Source organism: Lagopus muta, chromosome 15 (assembly GCF_023343835.1).
Source record: "Lagopus muta isolate bLagMut1 chromosome 15, bLagMut1 primary, whole genome shotgun sequence".
Lineage (NCBI taxonomy): Eukaryota > Metazoa > Chordata > Aves > Galliformes > Phasianidae > Lagopus > Lagopus muta.
In genome coordinates, this window is record NC_064447.1 from 6,206,392 (window position 1) to 6,222,203 (window position 15,812).

The 15,812-nt window shown below is 44.5% G+C and overlaps 2 protein-coding genes across 4 annotated transcripts; one reads left to right on the top strand and one right to left on the bottom strand.

Annotated features, from left to right (window-relative positions):
* The first annotated feature begins 555 nt into the window (after positions 1-555).
* NUBP1 (NUBP iron-sulfur cluster assembly factor 1, cytosolic) lies at positions 556-5,159 on the top strand. 2 transcript variants are annotated; one of them, XM_048962309.1, is made up of 11 exons: positions 656-689; positions 781-882; positions 965-1,101; positions 1,217-1,285; positions 1,812-1,844; positions 2,106-2,196; positions 2,658-2,812; positions 3,430-3,540; positions 3,664-3,766; positions 4,427-4,510; positions 4,993-5,159. In XM_048962309.1, the coding sequence occupies exons 1-11, from the start codon at positions 656-658 to the stop codon at positions 5,043-5,045; spliced, it is 972 nt and encodes a 323-aa protein (XP_048818266.1). In that variant the 3' UTR covers positions 5,046-5,159. The 2 variants fall into 2 exon arrangements, with proteins under 2 accessions (XP_048818267.1, XP_048818266.1); XM_048962310.1 differs by lacking the exon at positions 965-1,101 and having other exon boundaries at positions 556-689.
* Positions 5,160-5,273: 114 nt separating this feature from the next.
* On the bottom strand, positions 5,274-15,039 carry TVP23A (trans-golgi network vesicle protein 23 homolog A). 2 transcript variants are annotated; one of them, XM_048962312.1, is made up of 7 exons: positions 14,861-15,039; positions 14,679-14,758; positions 10,632-10,776; positions 9,664-9,753; positions 8,057-8,182; positions 6,664-6,793; positions 5,274-6,273 (listed from the first exon to the last, which is right to left on the bottom strand). In XM_048962312.1, exons 1-7 carry the CDS (start codon positions 14,867-14,869, stop codon positions 6,212-6,214), a joined length of 642 nt encoding a protein of 213 aa, XP_048818269.1. In that variant the 5' UTR covers positions 14,870-15,039; the 3' UTR covers positions 5,274-6,211. The 2 variants fall into 2 exon arrangements, with proteins under 2 accessions (XP_048818269.1, XP_048818268.1); XM_048962311.1 differs by having other exon boundaries at positions 14,679-14,869.
* Positions 15,040-15,812: the final 773 nt, after the last annotated feature.

Genomic DNA, 15,812 nt, shown 5'->3' on the forward strand with positions numbered 1-15,812 from the left:
CAAATCTGATCCATGTTTGAAGGAAGCGCAGACCCAAAGCACTGCTCTGAGCCCTGGCCTCAGGTGGAGCTGCTATTTCATCAGGAATTCTGCAAGTAATTCTGCATGTAGCACACAGTGATCAGCATTTACCTGAGGTCAGTGCCCTGTAAATGGAAATGGTGTAACAGGCAGTGGTCAACAGCCGACCCCAGAGGCCAGCTCCCCATAAACTAACAGTGCTTCAAGACTTCTGTTCCTAGTCTGCCTTTGGTATGTGGACAGTTACTTAGAGCGGTGTTTTATTTTCCCGCAGGAAAGAAGAAGAACGGTGCCATGGCTCAACGCTCGGCTCTGTCAGATCACCTGTTCTTTGCTAACACTTTGCTAACACAGAGGATGCGCAGCTGGGGTCCTTCGGGTTCTCAATTTTACCGCTGCGGTTTCCTCAGATACTCAAAACCGCCGCAAATTGTACGAGTGGCCTTATTTTACTGGAACGACGCATAACCTCGCAGACACAAAACTCCCAGCACGAGCACCCGCGCAACGGCGCAGCGCGGCCACTATCGTCCTGCAGCGCCCCCTAGCGTCCAGGCGGTATGGCCACCCCCGGCTGCAGGCGCATGCGCGTAGGGCGCCACGCTCCCGGCGGAAGTGGCGTATGGCCGGCGCCATGGCCGAGGTGGCGGACGGGTCGCAGCCGGAGGGTGAGGGACGCGGCGCCGCGCGGGTACGGCGTGTCGTGGCGCTCGCCGCCGCCGGTGGGACTCGTGCCGCAGCTGTCGCATCCCCTTACAGACTGCCCGGGAACTGGCAGCGCCCAGGCGGGTCGAGCCGCCGCATGTCAGGGATGCCCCAACCAGAAGCTCTGCGCCGCCGGCGCCGCCGCAACGGACCCGGGTGAGAAAGACGGTGAGAGGGCCGGGGGCGCGGGACGGGGCTCCGCGCTGGGGCGGGGCTGACGCGGCCGCACTGCCCGCAGCCGAGGCGGCGGAGCTGAGGGAGCGGCTGCGTGGCGTGAAGCACATCGTGGTGGTGCTCTCCGGGAAGGGCGGCGTGGGGAAGAGCACGTTCAGCGCGCTGCTGGCTCGCGGGCTGGCGGCCGACGAGGGCAAACAGGTGGGGCGCGAACGGCTTTCCGCTTATTGCGCTGCGGTGTGCGCTGCGGGGCTTTGCATTGAGAGCCCTGCTGTGCAGGCGCGTTTCCACGGGCCTTCGTTGCTTTGTGTTCCAGGTTGCTCTGCTGGACGTCGACATCTGTGGGCCGTCCATCCCTAAGATGATGGGTCTGGAAGGAGAGCAGGTGCGCTCTGACCGCTGCTATACCGAGAGGCGAATGTGTCAGATAAAAGCATCCCCAGTGTGTCATTAAGACTAAAGCTTCGCTTAGATTTAAGGCTTCTATATGGTCGTTTATTGGGAAACCAGGGGAGCAAAAAAGCTGAGATGGCCAATGTGCAGCGTGGTGTCATTTGTTAGAGAGTCACAGGCAGTCGGGGTGACCAGTTCTGCCAGGCAGGCGCTGCTCTGAATCTACTGCTAATCCATGAATGCTGAACCTGAGTTGTACCAGCATGGTGCTCTTTATCAGCTCTGAAATGTTTAATGTGTTTATATAAAATCATGGGTATGTTTCCAGCAAGAGCGTTCAAGCAGTTCACTTATTAATGGAGATCTAACTTCTGCAGTTTTTAATTAACCTGGTCCAATACAGTGGCACCACATCCATAGGCAAGGTCTTTTTATCCTCTTTGATCTTCTGTTCATCTTTTACATAACTTCTGCATTAATTTCTCGTGTGACTTTGTATGTATCTCTTCAATTTTCAGGTTCATCAGAGTGGATCAGGATGGTCTCCAGTGGTAAGCCGGTGCAGCTGTTCCCAGAGGTGGCTGGCTGGGTTTGACACTGTTGTAAGGAGCAGAAGGGCTGGGGAAGAAGCACAGTGTGCTTTTGTATTAATTGTGGTGGACAGAGGGTCTTTTACACCCCCCAGAAAACATCTCATTAATCTGAAAAATATGCAGGGAAAATGCCAGGTGTTTTTTGTCTGAAGGTCACCTGTAGTGTATCCCCTCTACCCTTTCTCTCCTGTTCTGCATGGAGTTTCTCTTCTCTTTTAGTATGTTGAGGAAAACTTAGGTGTCATGTCAGTGGGGTTCTTGCTCAGTAGTCCTGACGATGCTGTCATCTGGAGAGGACCAAAAAAAAATGGTACGTGTTCAGGGTTTTCAGCAACAACTTACATGATTGGAATAGTGAATATCTGAAGATGAGCTTACTTGGCTAAAGCACAAACCTAATAAAGTAAGCGATGGCAAGAAGCAGTGAATACTCCACACTGTTCAGTAGTAGTTAGCATACCTTCATCATTTTTCTTGCACAATAGAGCCAGAGCTGCACAATATAGTTGTGTTACTGCTTCCGCTTTCATCTCAGAACTTTTTCTCAATATCCTCTCTCATTTCTTTGAATAATGGCTACAGTGGGTCAGGTGCTTTATTGGGTTTTGGGTTTTGCCTTTTGTTTGTTTTAATTCATTGCAAAATAAGCACTTCTGCACTTAAGTTGACTGTAGTCAGAATTTGCATATCTGGGCTCTAAAATTTGAAGCAGATTGAAATATACAAGGATTTTTATTTCATTTAATGCCACGTTCTTGTCCTCTCTGCTAGGGCTGATCAAACAATTTCTTCGTGATGTGGACTGGGGTGAAGTTGACTACTTGATTGTAGACACCCCTCCAGGGACGTCAGATGAGCACCTCTCAATTGTGCAGTACCTCAGTGCGTCGCATATAGATGGCGCTGTTATAATTACGACCCCTCAGGTAAGAGATCTGCATTTCCATTCACGGAAGCAGCACAGCAAGTGCTTGGCTTACAATCAGTGTTTAATTTCAGAGAAGGGAGCTGACTGACTTGCCTGTGTGTGCAGCTGGCTGCTTTATGAGCTAGGTGGATGCCTTGGTGGAGTAATGGACTTGAGTGAGCTTCTGCACAGCTGAGTGGTTCGCGGTCAAAAGCTGTCTGATCTGTGTTGTGAAGTGAAATGCATTAATTCACTTCTTCAGGATATGAGCTGGCATCACTGTGCATTTGTAATTTGGTCACCAGTGGCTTAAAGCTCAGAAGTCAATAAGTTTTTAAATAAGGTGTGCACTGTTAGACAGCAAATAAAGTGCTGCCTCCCAGCTGCTTGGTGCTTTCCATAAATCAGTTGGAGTAGAGAAAAGTCACATGAAGACTTAAAATCTGGGGGATAGCTTGACTTGCACATAGAAAAAGGCATATTTCTGTGAAGTACGGTTTTAAAAGAAAAAATCAGAGGTCTGAAATTCATTTACATCAAATTCACAGATATTGTGATGAACATAAGCAAAGGGAACAACGCCAATTGATTATAAGCAATTCATTATAAAGTCCAATTGTTTCTTCATGTTTGTAGGAAGTCTCACTTCAGGATGTTCGGAAAGAAATCAACTTCTGTCATAAAGTGAAACTGCCAATCATAGGTGTTGTGGAGAACATGAGTGGCTTTATATGTCCAAACTGCAAGGTAAGGCTGTCTGTATCTTAAAACATTTCTTTATCTCGCTGTTGTTTGAAATCAAACATTTCTGGAAAAATACCATGTTCTCAGAATTGGAGCACTGTAACTCTTCTTTTCATGTTGTCCCAGAAAGAATCTCAGATCTTTCCCCCAACTACTGGAGGTGCAGAGAAGATGTGCCAGAACTTAAATGTTTCCCTCCTGGGAAAAGTGCCTCTAGATCCTCAAATAGGTAACGTTACTGTGTTGCACTACAACAGCTTTAAAACTGTGCTGGTGTTCTCACTGGGGAGTCTGACAGAATGTTAAATGTTTTGTGTCTCAGGTAGATATTCTTTTTTACATAGAGCGTCTGAATCACACATACCATGGTGTGAAAAGTGCTGGGTAATTTACTTAACCTGATGTTTCATCTTGATGAGGATTTTATTACACGTCTTTTCAGCTGTATAATCCTTACTCTAAATATGTGGTGTCTTTTTTATGTAATCACCTGAAAACACAGCTAGTAAATTCTTCTGTGAAGAATAGCAACTTGTAAATGATAAGCATTAAAATTAGTGCTCTTTCTTCACTCTCACTGGCATGACTCAAACCATGTTGTGGATTGTGAGATGCCTTGGTTCCTCACTGGCTATTGGAAATGAACACTTGATTTAATGACTTGAGGAACAGGTCAGTACTTCCAAAGTAACGGTTGAAACCTCCTGCTGATGGTGGTCCTTTGCACAACTGTGAGCTGCAGCTCCATCACTGACATAACCATTTCTTAAAAGGAACGGATACCAGTGGTTCCTTGGAGGAATATAACTGATAGTGGGATGAGCAGTAAAGACAAGTTTAAAGACAAGTTTCTTGTTGCACTGTTTTCATGCTTTTCCTGTCCTTCCAGGAAGAAGCTGTGACAAAGGTCAGTCTTTCTTGTCTGAAGTGCCTGAGTCTCCAGCGACGTCAACTTACAGGAACATAATTCAAAGTAAGTCCTAAAATCACCATGAAGGTGAATCCCTGCTGCAGTGCATTAAAGGTGCTAGGAATTGGTTTTCTGCTGCACGTAATCAGAAAACAAACCAGGGTACACGTGCATAGCAATTAAGAATGTAACATGCAATGTAATCTTTACTTCTTTTGGTCGTTAGTTATGGCAGACTTACAAACTGGTGACTGAGTTGTATATAATAACTGTTTTCATCCTTTTGCTTAAATCATTAAGAAAAGATGTGTGTTTGCTTGCTCTCAAGCAATTTTTAAGCAGGCCACCGAGGGGAGCCTACTAAATGTGATACAGCTGGGTAATATTGCCTCCTCCTGGTTGTAATTGCATATGAACTACCCCAGGAGCCAATGATGTACAGTTTCAAGATAGCAGCAAAATTCCGTGACAAAGGCCCAACCTGTGAGAGCAGCAGGGGACAGCAGGATTGGTATTTATGTATAACTTTTTCCCTGTCTCTCCAGGGATTCAGGAGTACTGTGATCAGCACCATTTTCAAGAAGAAAAGATTATCTGAATGCAATAAAAATATGCTTCATGTGTAATTACAGAAAAGTAACTTATGCCTTGCCTTGACTTAATATAAGGAATGTATTCTTTTTGTATACTGCAAATAAATTCTTAGTATTAATGTCATTCTCTTTTTTTCCATAAAGATTAATCAAGATTACTGAAATTCACATCTGGTCTCAGAACATGCTATGAGGTTAATTAGATAAAATAAACAAACCTTCATCTGTGTTACAGGGGTGCAGTTTGCATCCAGTCATCATACTGATGACATGAATATGAAGTTGGCTTTTGAAAACGTGCATAGACAAAATCTTACTCACAAAGCTGAATGTAAAATAGGCTTCAGTGACACTGGGACATTCTATCTAAACTCTTATGTGCATGTGCAGTAGGCTCTGTCCTGCCTTCTGCTGTAGGATGAGTTGCAATGCCAGATGTCTCTCTTACTGAACATGACGTAAGTATCTTTGTCAGTGGAAAAGATCTGTTGTTAGAGTGGAATTTTCGAAGTGATGTCCTCTTTCCTTACACTTGGCATTGGTTTTAAAACACCTAGATGTTAGGCAGCTTACAGTTAACAGCACAAGTACAGAATTGTATTTACTACACAAATCAGAATAAGATTAATGGATTTTGATTACTTCAACGTAACTGTGGCTGCATGACACTGTTTTTTTCCTTGTACTGACTCTTAAGCCTGAGCACTTTTAAAATAACAATAACAGTCCCTAACCAAGCTGCCCTTATGCAATTGTATTTCCTCTTCTTTTTACCGAGTAATCAAAGAGTTGGGAAATCTGTGTTGTGTACAGGAGGAAAAGGTACTTTCACTTCATTGATTTTAGTTTCAGAATTAAACAAATGATCATCACCTGGCTGCATTCTAATGCTCAGGACAATCTAGCAGTTTCAGTTTAGTTTACAGGTTTTTCTCAAGATAATGTCTGCTTTTTGAACTTCTGTACAACTACAAGCAAACTGCCTTTTGGGGAAAGTCATTTTGAAGTAAATTGAGAGGTTTTGGAGATTGATAACACAAACACAAATGATAGAAAATCATTATTTCATGCAGGCAATTCTAGAAGAGCTTTACTTCAATAATTTCATATGAAAAACAGCTTTTATAAGTGAGTACTCCTACTGCTCCTCCTTTTGTTTTTCCTTAATTGATTATCTGGTCCGTGTCTTCCCATGTCCTTCAGTGCGGTCTTCTGAAATCCCCCTGTTCTGTCCTGTTGAGTGAAAACATGACAGGCAGGTGTTAGCATCATTTAATATACGCAGGGAAGAGGCTGTTGGAAACCCAAGGGTTTAAGGTAGCTCTTTCAGCAATGCCCACGTGCTGTGCTAAATCAGCATGGTACTGAGCACTTCACTCGGAGAAAATTCGTCATGGGGTTTAGAAGCTGCTCAGCCATGGAGCTTCAGCCAGCTCCTGAATACAGAGCAGTGACTTTGGTGCAGCCCCGTGGTGGGAGCTCACAAGGTGGACGTGCTGGAAGCCCTGCCAGAAGATATGCTAGGAATCAGTATCTGGAAGAAGCCAAAGCCTGTAACAGTATGAGGCAGGTCAGCATTTGATACTTCATGGGCTGCTGCTGGCAGACCAACTTAATACTTACTCTTGGCAACATCTGCTGTGACAAAAAACCTTGAAGTTATTTTGCTGATGCTTTTCTGTCCCCCTAATTTGCAGTGGATGTATCCATATAAATTAGCAGTCTGAAGGGAGATACCAGCTATGACAAGAGCCTGCAGACAAACAGAAGTTTAGCAGAGATGAATGTGCTGCCATATATGTAGATTGTATGCAGGGAAAATATATGCATACATATGTTATAAGAAGGATGTTATATATATAAAAGAAATATATTGCTTCAAATAATGAATAACCTTAAAAGAGATACATTCATATTAAACACAGCAATCCCTTTCTGTAAGAAAATACATTTTTTAAAAAATGTTAGAATTTTTGGCTCAAGTCATTCTGTATCTCGAAATATTTAAGCTCCTATTCAAAAAAAAAAAAGAAAAAAGCACCTATCCAACTGATTCTATAATCATTTCACTTCTTCTAAGCCTGACATATCTAATATCCTCACAAGCAGATACACAGCAAGCCTGCAGATACGTTTGCTGACAAATGCCTCGCTGTAAGATCCTGTAACTCACAGGTTTACAGAGAGCATCAATAGATACAAATCAGTATCCACCATTAGCAGGCAGTAAAAATAAGTGGAACCATTGGTGCTTATAGGGTCAGAGAAACTTTGTTTCCTAGAAGCTACTCCATTTTCATTTGTGGAACTTGCTTCCCAATGTACGAGCAACATGCATCTTCATTGCTAGCTTGGCTCCAATTCTGGTTTTCAAAACTAAGGGTGGAGAACAACTGCTGGTTTAATTTTAACTGTTGTTTCTTTAGTGATGCCATTTGAGCCACGATAAAGCAGTTAATTATTTGCAATCAACTCATACCCACAGATGAATTTCCTGTTCCATTAAGTAATAAAATGCAATCTCAGGTATTGTTTGTTATGTAGCAGTATGTATGCAAGGCACTTTACCTCTTAAAAATCAGTAACAAATTCATACTTAGCACAGCAATGTAACAAAATGTATTCTGTGGTGATTATGCAGACACAATAGAAAATTTTACAGGGGAAAACAATGATTTCTTAAAGTCTGTTAGCACAGTGCAAGTATGGGGTACACAGCTCTGGGGAAAAGTAAGCTGCTGTAGTTAAAAGTGAAGCTACAATTCTGCCAACCTTTAAGATGCCCTTCTTGAGACAGGTGAAACTGTCAACAGTTGATAACATAGTAAAGCCAGGCTGAAAGTTGCATTCCTGAGCTCAGGGCTTCACTACAGAAACCTCAGATTTCAAATTCTTATTGGGATTTTTGTAACATGAGAGATCTCGATGCAAAGATTTCTGCAAAACTACAGCTCTGGGTTTTCTCTCAGCTAACACTGCTTGTCAGCTATCTTTCATTCAGTAACCCCAGACTTACCAGCCATTTCAGCTTCAGGGAAAACAAGGTGCTGAAAAAAAACACTGTCCAAATCACTGGGCAGATTATGAGGCCAAGCCAAAAGATTCGAGCTTCAGCTTCAGTTGAGGCAGCTATTGTAGGCACCTACAAAGGAAATTATTGACATTTTAGTCACAAAACCAAAACCCACAATAATTAACAGATCAACAAAGGAGGAATTGACATAAATCTTTACATGAATTTATTACATTTAATTCAATTTGGCATCAGATTCCTACTATCTCTCAGATTCCTGAGAGATGTGTGACACAGAAGACAGTGTTACAAACAGAATTTTAATACATGTAACCATAATTACCAACAAATTACCAGCAGAGATGCTGCACTAGCACTTACTGTTCAGGGGAAAAAATAAGTCAATACAGAGAGAACTCCACACCTGAAAGACCTAAAGGGCTGGCAGTTGTGATGTTCAGGGTGTGTTACTGTCTTCCAGCACACCTCAGCTGCTGGTAGGATTTCTAGGTTGAGCTTCTGTCCCAGCAGCAGCAGTGTACCAGGAATTGGTTGCTGGTTGGTGCTGAATGACTTGTCACACTTGTAAGCAAACCCACCCCACAGAGGAGATTTTAAAAAGCTGTCAGAGGAGTGGCAAGAGATGGAGCCCCAGACTGGGAAGTAAGAGAACAGTGGGTACCCCAGGCTGTGCCATGATCAGTAAACAAGGACAAAAATACAATTTACCCTATTTATACCTTCCTTCCTCTGTTGTTATGATCCCCACGTTAATCAACCTATTTGCCAGAAGTTTTTGAAGGCTCGAGCCCACAGAGGTGAGCGGACTTTGTACTGACTGACAAACTGCAGTAAGTGAAGTAGGCAATGCACTTACTCATTTTACAGTAAGTGCCAAGAAAGCTCTTGCTGTCTTTCTCAGCTCCACAAAACTGTGATACACTGGAGGTCTTCCAGCTTCCTTGCTTTCCTGCAGACTTGCTTGTATCCTAGATTTCACTTAAATTACAGGCAGAAAGCTGACCTCTGCTCTCCTCTTACTGGTGTGCAGCCACGCTGCCTGCTGCATTCCTGCACGTACAGCCCCAGCTGCACACAGGGCTGCTAGAGGGCACTGCTGGCCTGCATCTCTGGGGCAGTTCCCGTTGGGCTCAACACCTCAGTTGTGTGCACCTCTGGCTTTGCATAAAAAGGGTGACCTACTGTGCAACACTTGAGTGTTGTTCGACCAAACTCTTGTCTGCTGGGGTGCTGGACACTGTGTTAGCAAACAAATGTGGAACTGGCAGTCTTGACTCTAGCAGCAATGCCAAGTGCCATTTGATGGAGCTTCTTTGCTCAGCACTAGCAGTGTTAGAATGCTCCAGAATCTGGGTGCTGCTGCCCATGAGCATGAATAAACGATACTAACTTTTAAGAAATGAATTTGAACTATTCAGCCTTGCTTTCAACATAGTTCCTTCCTGAAGATAATTCTGTTTTGTAAATAACTACGGGAAGATGGATTCATTATAAGTTGTTCTCATTTGTTCTTTTTTTTAATTAGTATGGATACGACAAGCTTTTCACACGCTTTCTGCTTGTCATGTGCCTTTAATTATCATTCTTACCCTTTTTGCTTCAAATACCCAGTGACTTTTTCCATCTTCATCAATCTGGTTCCACCAACGTAAACCAACCAAGAGTCTTCCTGTCACATTCTAGTGACAGAAACATTTGCATTAAGCAGCTGCATCACTCATTTGTCAGAAAACATTTAAAATAAAGACAAGCATGTCTGAAAATGGTATTTCTTACCAAATACTAAATTTATTTCTAAAGCCTCTGTCAATTTGTGCACAACAGTCACTAAGAACAGATGAGTTAATAGAAATGGAGAGACCGTTCTCCTAATCTGATCATTAGCACAATAATATTAACTTAGATAAGAAATGATAGGGTGCATCTTTCCTAAGTCAGTTACTTGGAGAAGACTGATAAATTCTTACTGAGAGAACACCAACCAAAAACACACTGGGAAAAAAAATGGAAAATTAATTATAAACAAGTGAGCTGCTTGGAATCAAGCAAACAATTAAATTAAGAAAGTATTTTTGAACCTGGATCAATACTATAATTTTACTGTAAGTTGGAGACACATCAGTGTTTCACACAGGATTTAAACTTTGTTCTTTGCACCCCTGGGGACTCTGGGCTGGCCCCACCAACCCCCTGGGCCATCACGATGGTGTTGGTACCACAGCTGGGCCCTCTGAGGGCTGTGAGGCACAGCTATAGGCATCCTCTGGGTCCTTTCCCATCCTTATTGAAAACTACTATCTATTTTTTCCGGATACACAAAGTATACAAACAAATCTGTCTGTGGCAAGGCTGCTTTCCTACCATGTTAGTAACTTACACCAGTGACTATGATATGTAAAAGCCTTGTATAAAACAGGATTGACCCATTTACTAAATCAACAGATCACAATGTCTGTCTCCCTTTCAGTATATATCTTCCCTTTTTATTAATAGTATATATATTTGTTAATGGCATAACAATACTTTCAAAGGTAATTACTGTTCAGGATCATCTTACCTTAACTGACCAAAAGTCAAAGGATAGAAGAAGGAGAATAGTGACAAAACAGGCAACAAAGCTGTTGCTGAACCAGTCACAGAACAAGTAGGTAATAATAGCACTCACTCGGAAAAACAGGTGGAAAAAGGTGGCCAGTGGGTGCCTGGAAAAACAACACAGAGCACTTAGGAAGTTATGGGACAAGGAGGACAGTTAGTGTATATGCTGACAGTGCAGTACAGCAACTATTTCTGGTGTACAGTGACATCTCAGTTTGTAGTTGTTATCTGAGATGTTGATAAATGATCAAAGTGATGATACATCCAATAACCAACCTCCAGCCTACAACTAAGAACAGCAATTGTTGTATTAATGCTTCCTCAAAGATGGAACAAAACCTGCACAGCCATGAGCTTCGTGGTGCTGTGTAAAGGAATCTGGTGAGTGGTTGCATTCAGCACTGCAGTCCCAGCTCCTCCATCTGTATGGCAGAGCACAAAGGAATTAATTGAGACAGATCTTGTGTCTTTCCAAAGCACTTTGAAAACAAGACCAGCAACTCTCTGGAATTAAAATGACATAAAATAAGACAAAATGAGCTTTCATATGGAATAACTGAAAGTGAACACTTCCTTTTACAGAGGGAGTACAATTTAGGAAGTTTACAGTTCTTCTGAATGAATGGTCATTAATTTCACAGCATATCTGTGCTGTGCTTCTCAAAGGAAATTTGGCCTACAACAAAACTGAGGGAAATTTCAGTAGAAGAACCAACTGTACAGAGTTCAATGTTGGTCTGTACAGTAGGACGTGGGCTTGGAGGAATGCTGTAAGATGCACAGTCCAGGTAATATGCCAAGTGCAAGACAACAGAAACAGCTGGTTTCTGTGAGTTTAAAAGGACAGTTAATTAAAAGCCATTCCACCTGAGTAACGTCCTCCCTTGAAGCCACAATGAATAAAATCTGTTTTCCAAATAAGATGGTTTATTTCCATCTGTGATTGTTTCACAAAGCCCCTCTATCTCTTTAAGTGATTAAGAGTAGTATGGCCCAAACCTTCATTAATTATCTGACTATTTTATTTCTTATTATATTATGTATAATTAAAAATTTCATATGCATATTATAAATCTTTGAATATATTATAAAAATATTTGAATATATTATAAAAATTTGACTGGAGTTTAAATTATAGTACTTACTATATATATTCCTTCATTATAATATTATTACTCCATACCTATTTATTTACCTATTTATTGTAGAAGTCAACTATTATATAATGGAAATATTGTGCTTGTAGTAAAGATGCCTGACTGGAAAAGCAAGAATGACACACAGCTGAAGCTTGCATGTACTGCTGTGCCCACACTAACCACAGACTTTCCAAAAAACTTCTGATTTACAGATAAACACGTGACATGTGAAATGAAAGGGGTTTTTTCTTACACAGGCGGAAGGAATCCTGTGAGCTGCTAAAAGCAGATCCTGCCTTGGTACTTCTTGTTCAACATGATGTAAGAGTTCAGCTGCACAAATAGTAAGTTGAAGTAATAAGGGCTACTTGTAGGCTGCAACCCTGGAGAGCATCAGGGCAGACAGCTTTTATAGTTATGCTGGGGGCACTCTGGAGAAGCAGGAGGCCCACGTTTGTTACAGCCCTGAATGCTTTTTGTGGGGACTACAGAGAGTCAAGCCCCTCACAGAGATATAGAGATAGAGCTGCTCAGGCCAGAGACACATCTGCAGGTCCGAGGGGAGGAAGAGTTAGACTGCTCAGCACTGGCATGTTGTTCCCTGCATGACTCCCTCATTCACAGAACATGTGCACCTATATATGCTAACAATAAATATGTTTTCTGATTCTGAATTCTGAAACTAAACTGGTTCATACTGTTTGCTTCCTCATCCAGCAGAGCAAACATGCATTTCCCTAACTTGCAGCCACCAGGTGAAGCTTACAGCTTCTACCATATAGGCACAGAACTTTGAACAAATAATCTGAGATAAAAGAAACTGTTCAGGCGTGAAGGCGAAGCCTCTGCATGCTTTTTGACATAAGCTATACAGCTCTCAGTGAATACATTTTCAATTGTACTCGATACATTTTTTTAAAAATACAGTTCCCAGAAGTATGGTAGCAATTAAGAAATTGTATGAACTAACATGATTTCTTGTACTGACGGAAGACAGTGTAGGCTTTAAATGCACACCAACTTCTCATAAGACTAAACTATTACCAATTATATCATTAATAACTTTGTTCCATTCAAAAGGATGATGGCTGTCAGGATAGGAATGAACTGCTGTGAATTTAGTTGGACCCTGCATTAAGGGATCAAACTGGGTCAGCCCTACAGTGTACCACTGATCCAGTGTTGCCCAGGCACCTGCGCCAAGTGCCACAGCAGCTCTGCATGCCACTCTTTGCACCTCCTGTCCAGAACTTCAGATATATTTAGGCCAATTTTGAGCAACCAGACCCTCTGGCTCCATCATCTTGTGTTACTTGACTAACGTGAAACAGATGTGAGCATATGCTCCTGCTTGATCCTGATTAAATGTTTTGATACTGCACAGAGCTCCAAGTTGTGCAAGGTTGTGCTCTCCTCCTAACAGAAGCAGCCACCAACCACCTTTTGGTTCTCAAGAGCACTTGCACACATGCTGGAGAATCACAAATGTACAACTTGTCATGGCTCGTGCAAACTGAGTAAGTCCAAGATGTATGAAAGTGGGATAAGGTTTAATAAAAACAAACGTCCAGAATATGTCATTATGACTTCTTACAGGCAATGAAGTTCTGCAGCTCATGGCTGTGTACCAGGCTCATTTGCACAACTGCTCACAGAGAAGTTTGTTTTTCTATTTCCAAAGAATCTGAGCAGTTTCATTTCTGTATTCTACAGCACAAAATATTTCAATAAGAGATTATCCTTTAGCATTGTCACAATGAGGGTAAGAAAAAAGAGCAGTCTTTGGTGAAATAATCATCTAAGCAAAGTGAGCCCACTGTGGTATGGTTATCAGGGAGCATGAACCTGCAGAACAGAGCTGGTTCTACTATACAGGGCTGGTGCCACAGGTCTGAAGCAAGCACTTCAGTACAGTTCCAGTTCCCACCAGACTCCAGTCTGGTTCCACTGTGTCTGCTGCATACAACACTTGCAAGTTTTAGTTCCCAGTTTAGTCACCTCCATTCAAGCCATGCGCTTCAGAATCACACCATAATACAGAACAGAATGCAAACCTTCCTCAAACCTGCTGCCATGGCAGAGAACACAGAAAACAGTTCTGGGGATGTTAATGCTGTGTCATGGCAGCTCACCATGGAGCCAGACTGCAAGTCTAGTGCAGTGGAAGGGCTGAGACGTTCCACCAGATACTGGTAGAGCTGAGCAATTGTATTGTAAAGCTGCACGACTGCTTGTGTGCCTCAGATAAGCTGTGCAGGCTTAGTGTCCTTTATTTTATTTATGCCTACAGAACATGCTAATGTTGCAATCTACCACAGTCATCTGGAGCTTGGTGGGAGGGAAGAGATCAGTATCAACAGAAGATGATTACATGAAGTATTGATGAGTGTGTATGGGCAATTCGCTTTGACAGCTGTTGGAGCAGATCCAGAGGAGGGCCATGAAGATGATCAAAGGGCTGGAGCAGCGCTCCTGTGAAGACAGGCCGAAGGAGCTGGCCTTTATTCAGAGGGCGGCGAGGCACTGGCACAGGTTACCCAGATAAGTTCTGGAGGCTGCATGGGCCTGGCAGCCTGATCTGCTGGGTGGCAACCCGCGATCAGGGGGAAGGTTGGAGCTGGATGGTTTTTAAGGTCTCTTCCAACCCAAACCGTTCTATGATGCTACGATACACCTCATCTTGTGACAGCCTCTGGCTGTGGGCCCTTCGGCTCCAGGCAGCAGAACGCTGCGGTATGGCGGTGCTGCGGTGCGGCGGGGCGCTGTGTCAGGGCCCTCCCTGCAGCGCGCAACGCGGCCCGAGCGCAACGCGGCAGCAGCGGCTGGCGGTGGGGGGGCGGGGCCCGATCCGCTCCGCTCCCCGTTACCTGATTTTGGCTTTCCGCAGCGCCAGCTCCTCCTCGCTGCCGAAGTCCAGAGACACGTCCTCGGTGTCGTCCACCAGCGCCTGCGGCGGGGACCCCCACAGCGCTCCCGTCAGCGCCGAGGGGCGGGGAGGCCGCGCCGCCGCCGCAGCCCGCCGCCCCGCGCCGCCCGCCCGCGCCTCTACCTGCTTCATGCCGCGGTTGCGGGGTGTGGCAGTCGCCGGCGCCCGGAGGTGTCAGAGGGAGAAGGATCCCGCCGGAACCGGGCGCGGCCCGCTCAGGGCTGAGGCGCGGCGGAGCCTCGTCGCCCGCGCTGAGGTGCGCGGCGGCGCCTGCGGGCGGGCGGCTCGGGCTGAGATGGCGCGGGGCCGGGGGCTCCTCCGCTCGCACGGCCGCCCCCTCAGGGAACGGGGCCGCCCCGCAGCCCGGCCGAGCGGCGGAGAGCTGCGGCTGCACCGCGAGCCTGGCGTAGGGATTCCCGTCCTGTAGTTAAAGGTGTTTCAGCCTGCTTTTGTTGAAGCTGCAGGATGGTTGTAAGGCGGCAGCACGGAGAAAGGCTTCCGAATATGGATAGGGGAACAGAAGTGTGCTCAGAACGACCGAGAAACGGGTCGATCGGGTGGGTACGAAGTGAAGGATCGAGGGACAGCTTTACTGATGTTACATAAGCCTGCACTTAACATCTTACCTGTCTTCTGTAAAATAGAATCACAGAATCACAGAATGGCCAGGGTTGGAAGGGACCTCAAGGACCATGAATCTCCAACCCCCCTGCCACATGCAGGGCCACCAACCTCCACATTCAATACTAGACCAGGCTGCCCAGGACCCCATCCATGCCCAGCCTTGAACACCTCCAGGGATGGACGGGGCATCCACAACCTCTCTGGGCAGCTGTTCCAGCACCTCACCACTCTCTGTAAAGAATTTCCCCCTGACATCCAACCTAAATCTCCTCTCCCTCAACTTCAAACCATTTCCCCTTGTCCTGCTGTTATCTCCCCTTTCAGAGAGTCGATTCCCCTCCTGTTTGTAGGCTCCCTTTAGGTACTGAAAGGCTGCAATGAAGTCACCCTGCAGTCTTCTTTTCTCCAGGCTGAACAAGCCCAGCTCCCTCAGCCTCAGGTACAATTATTA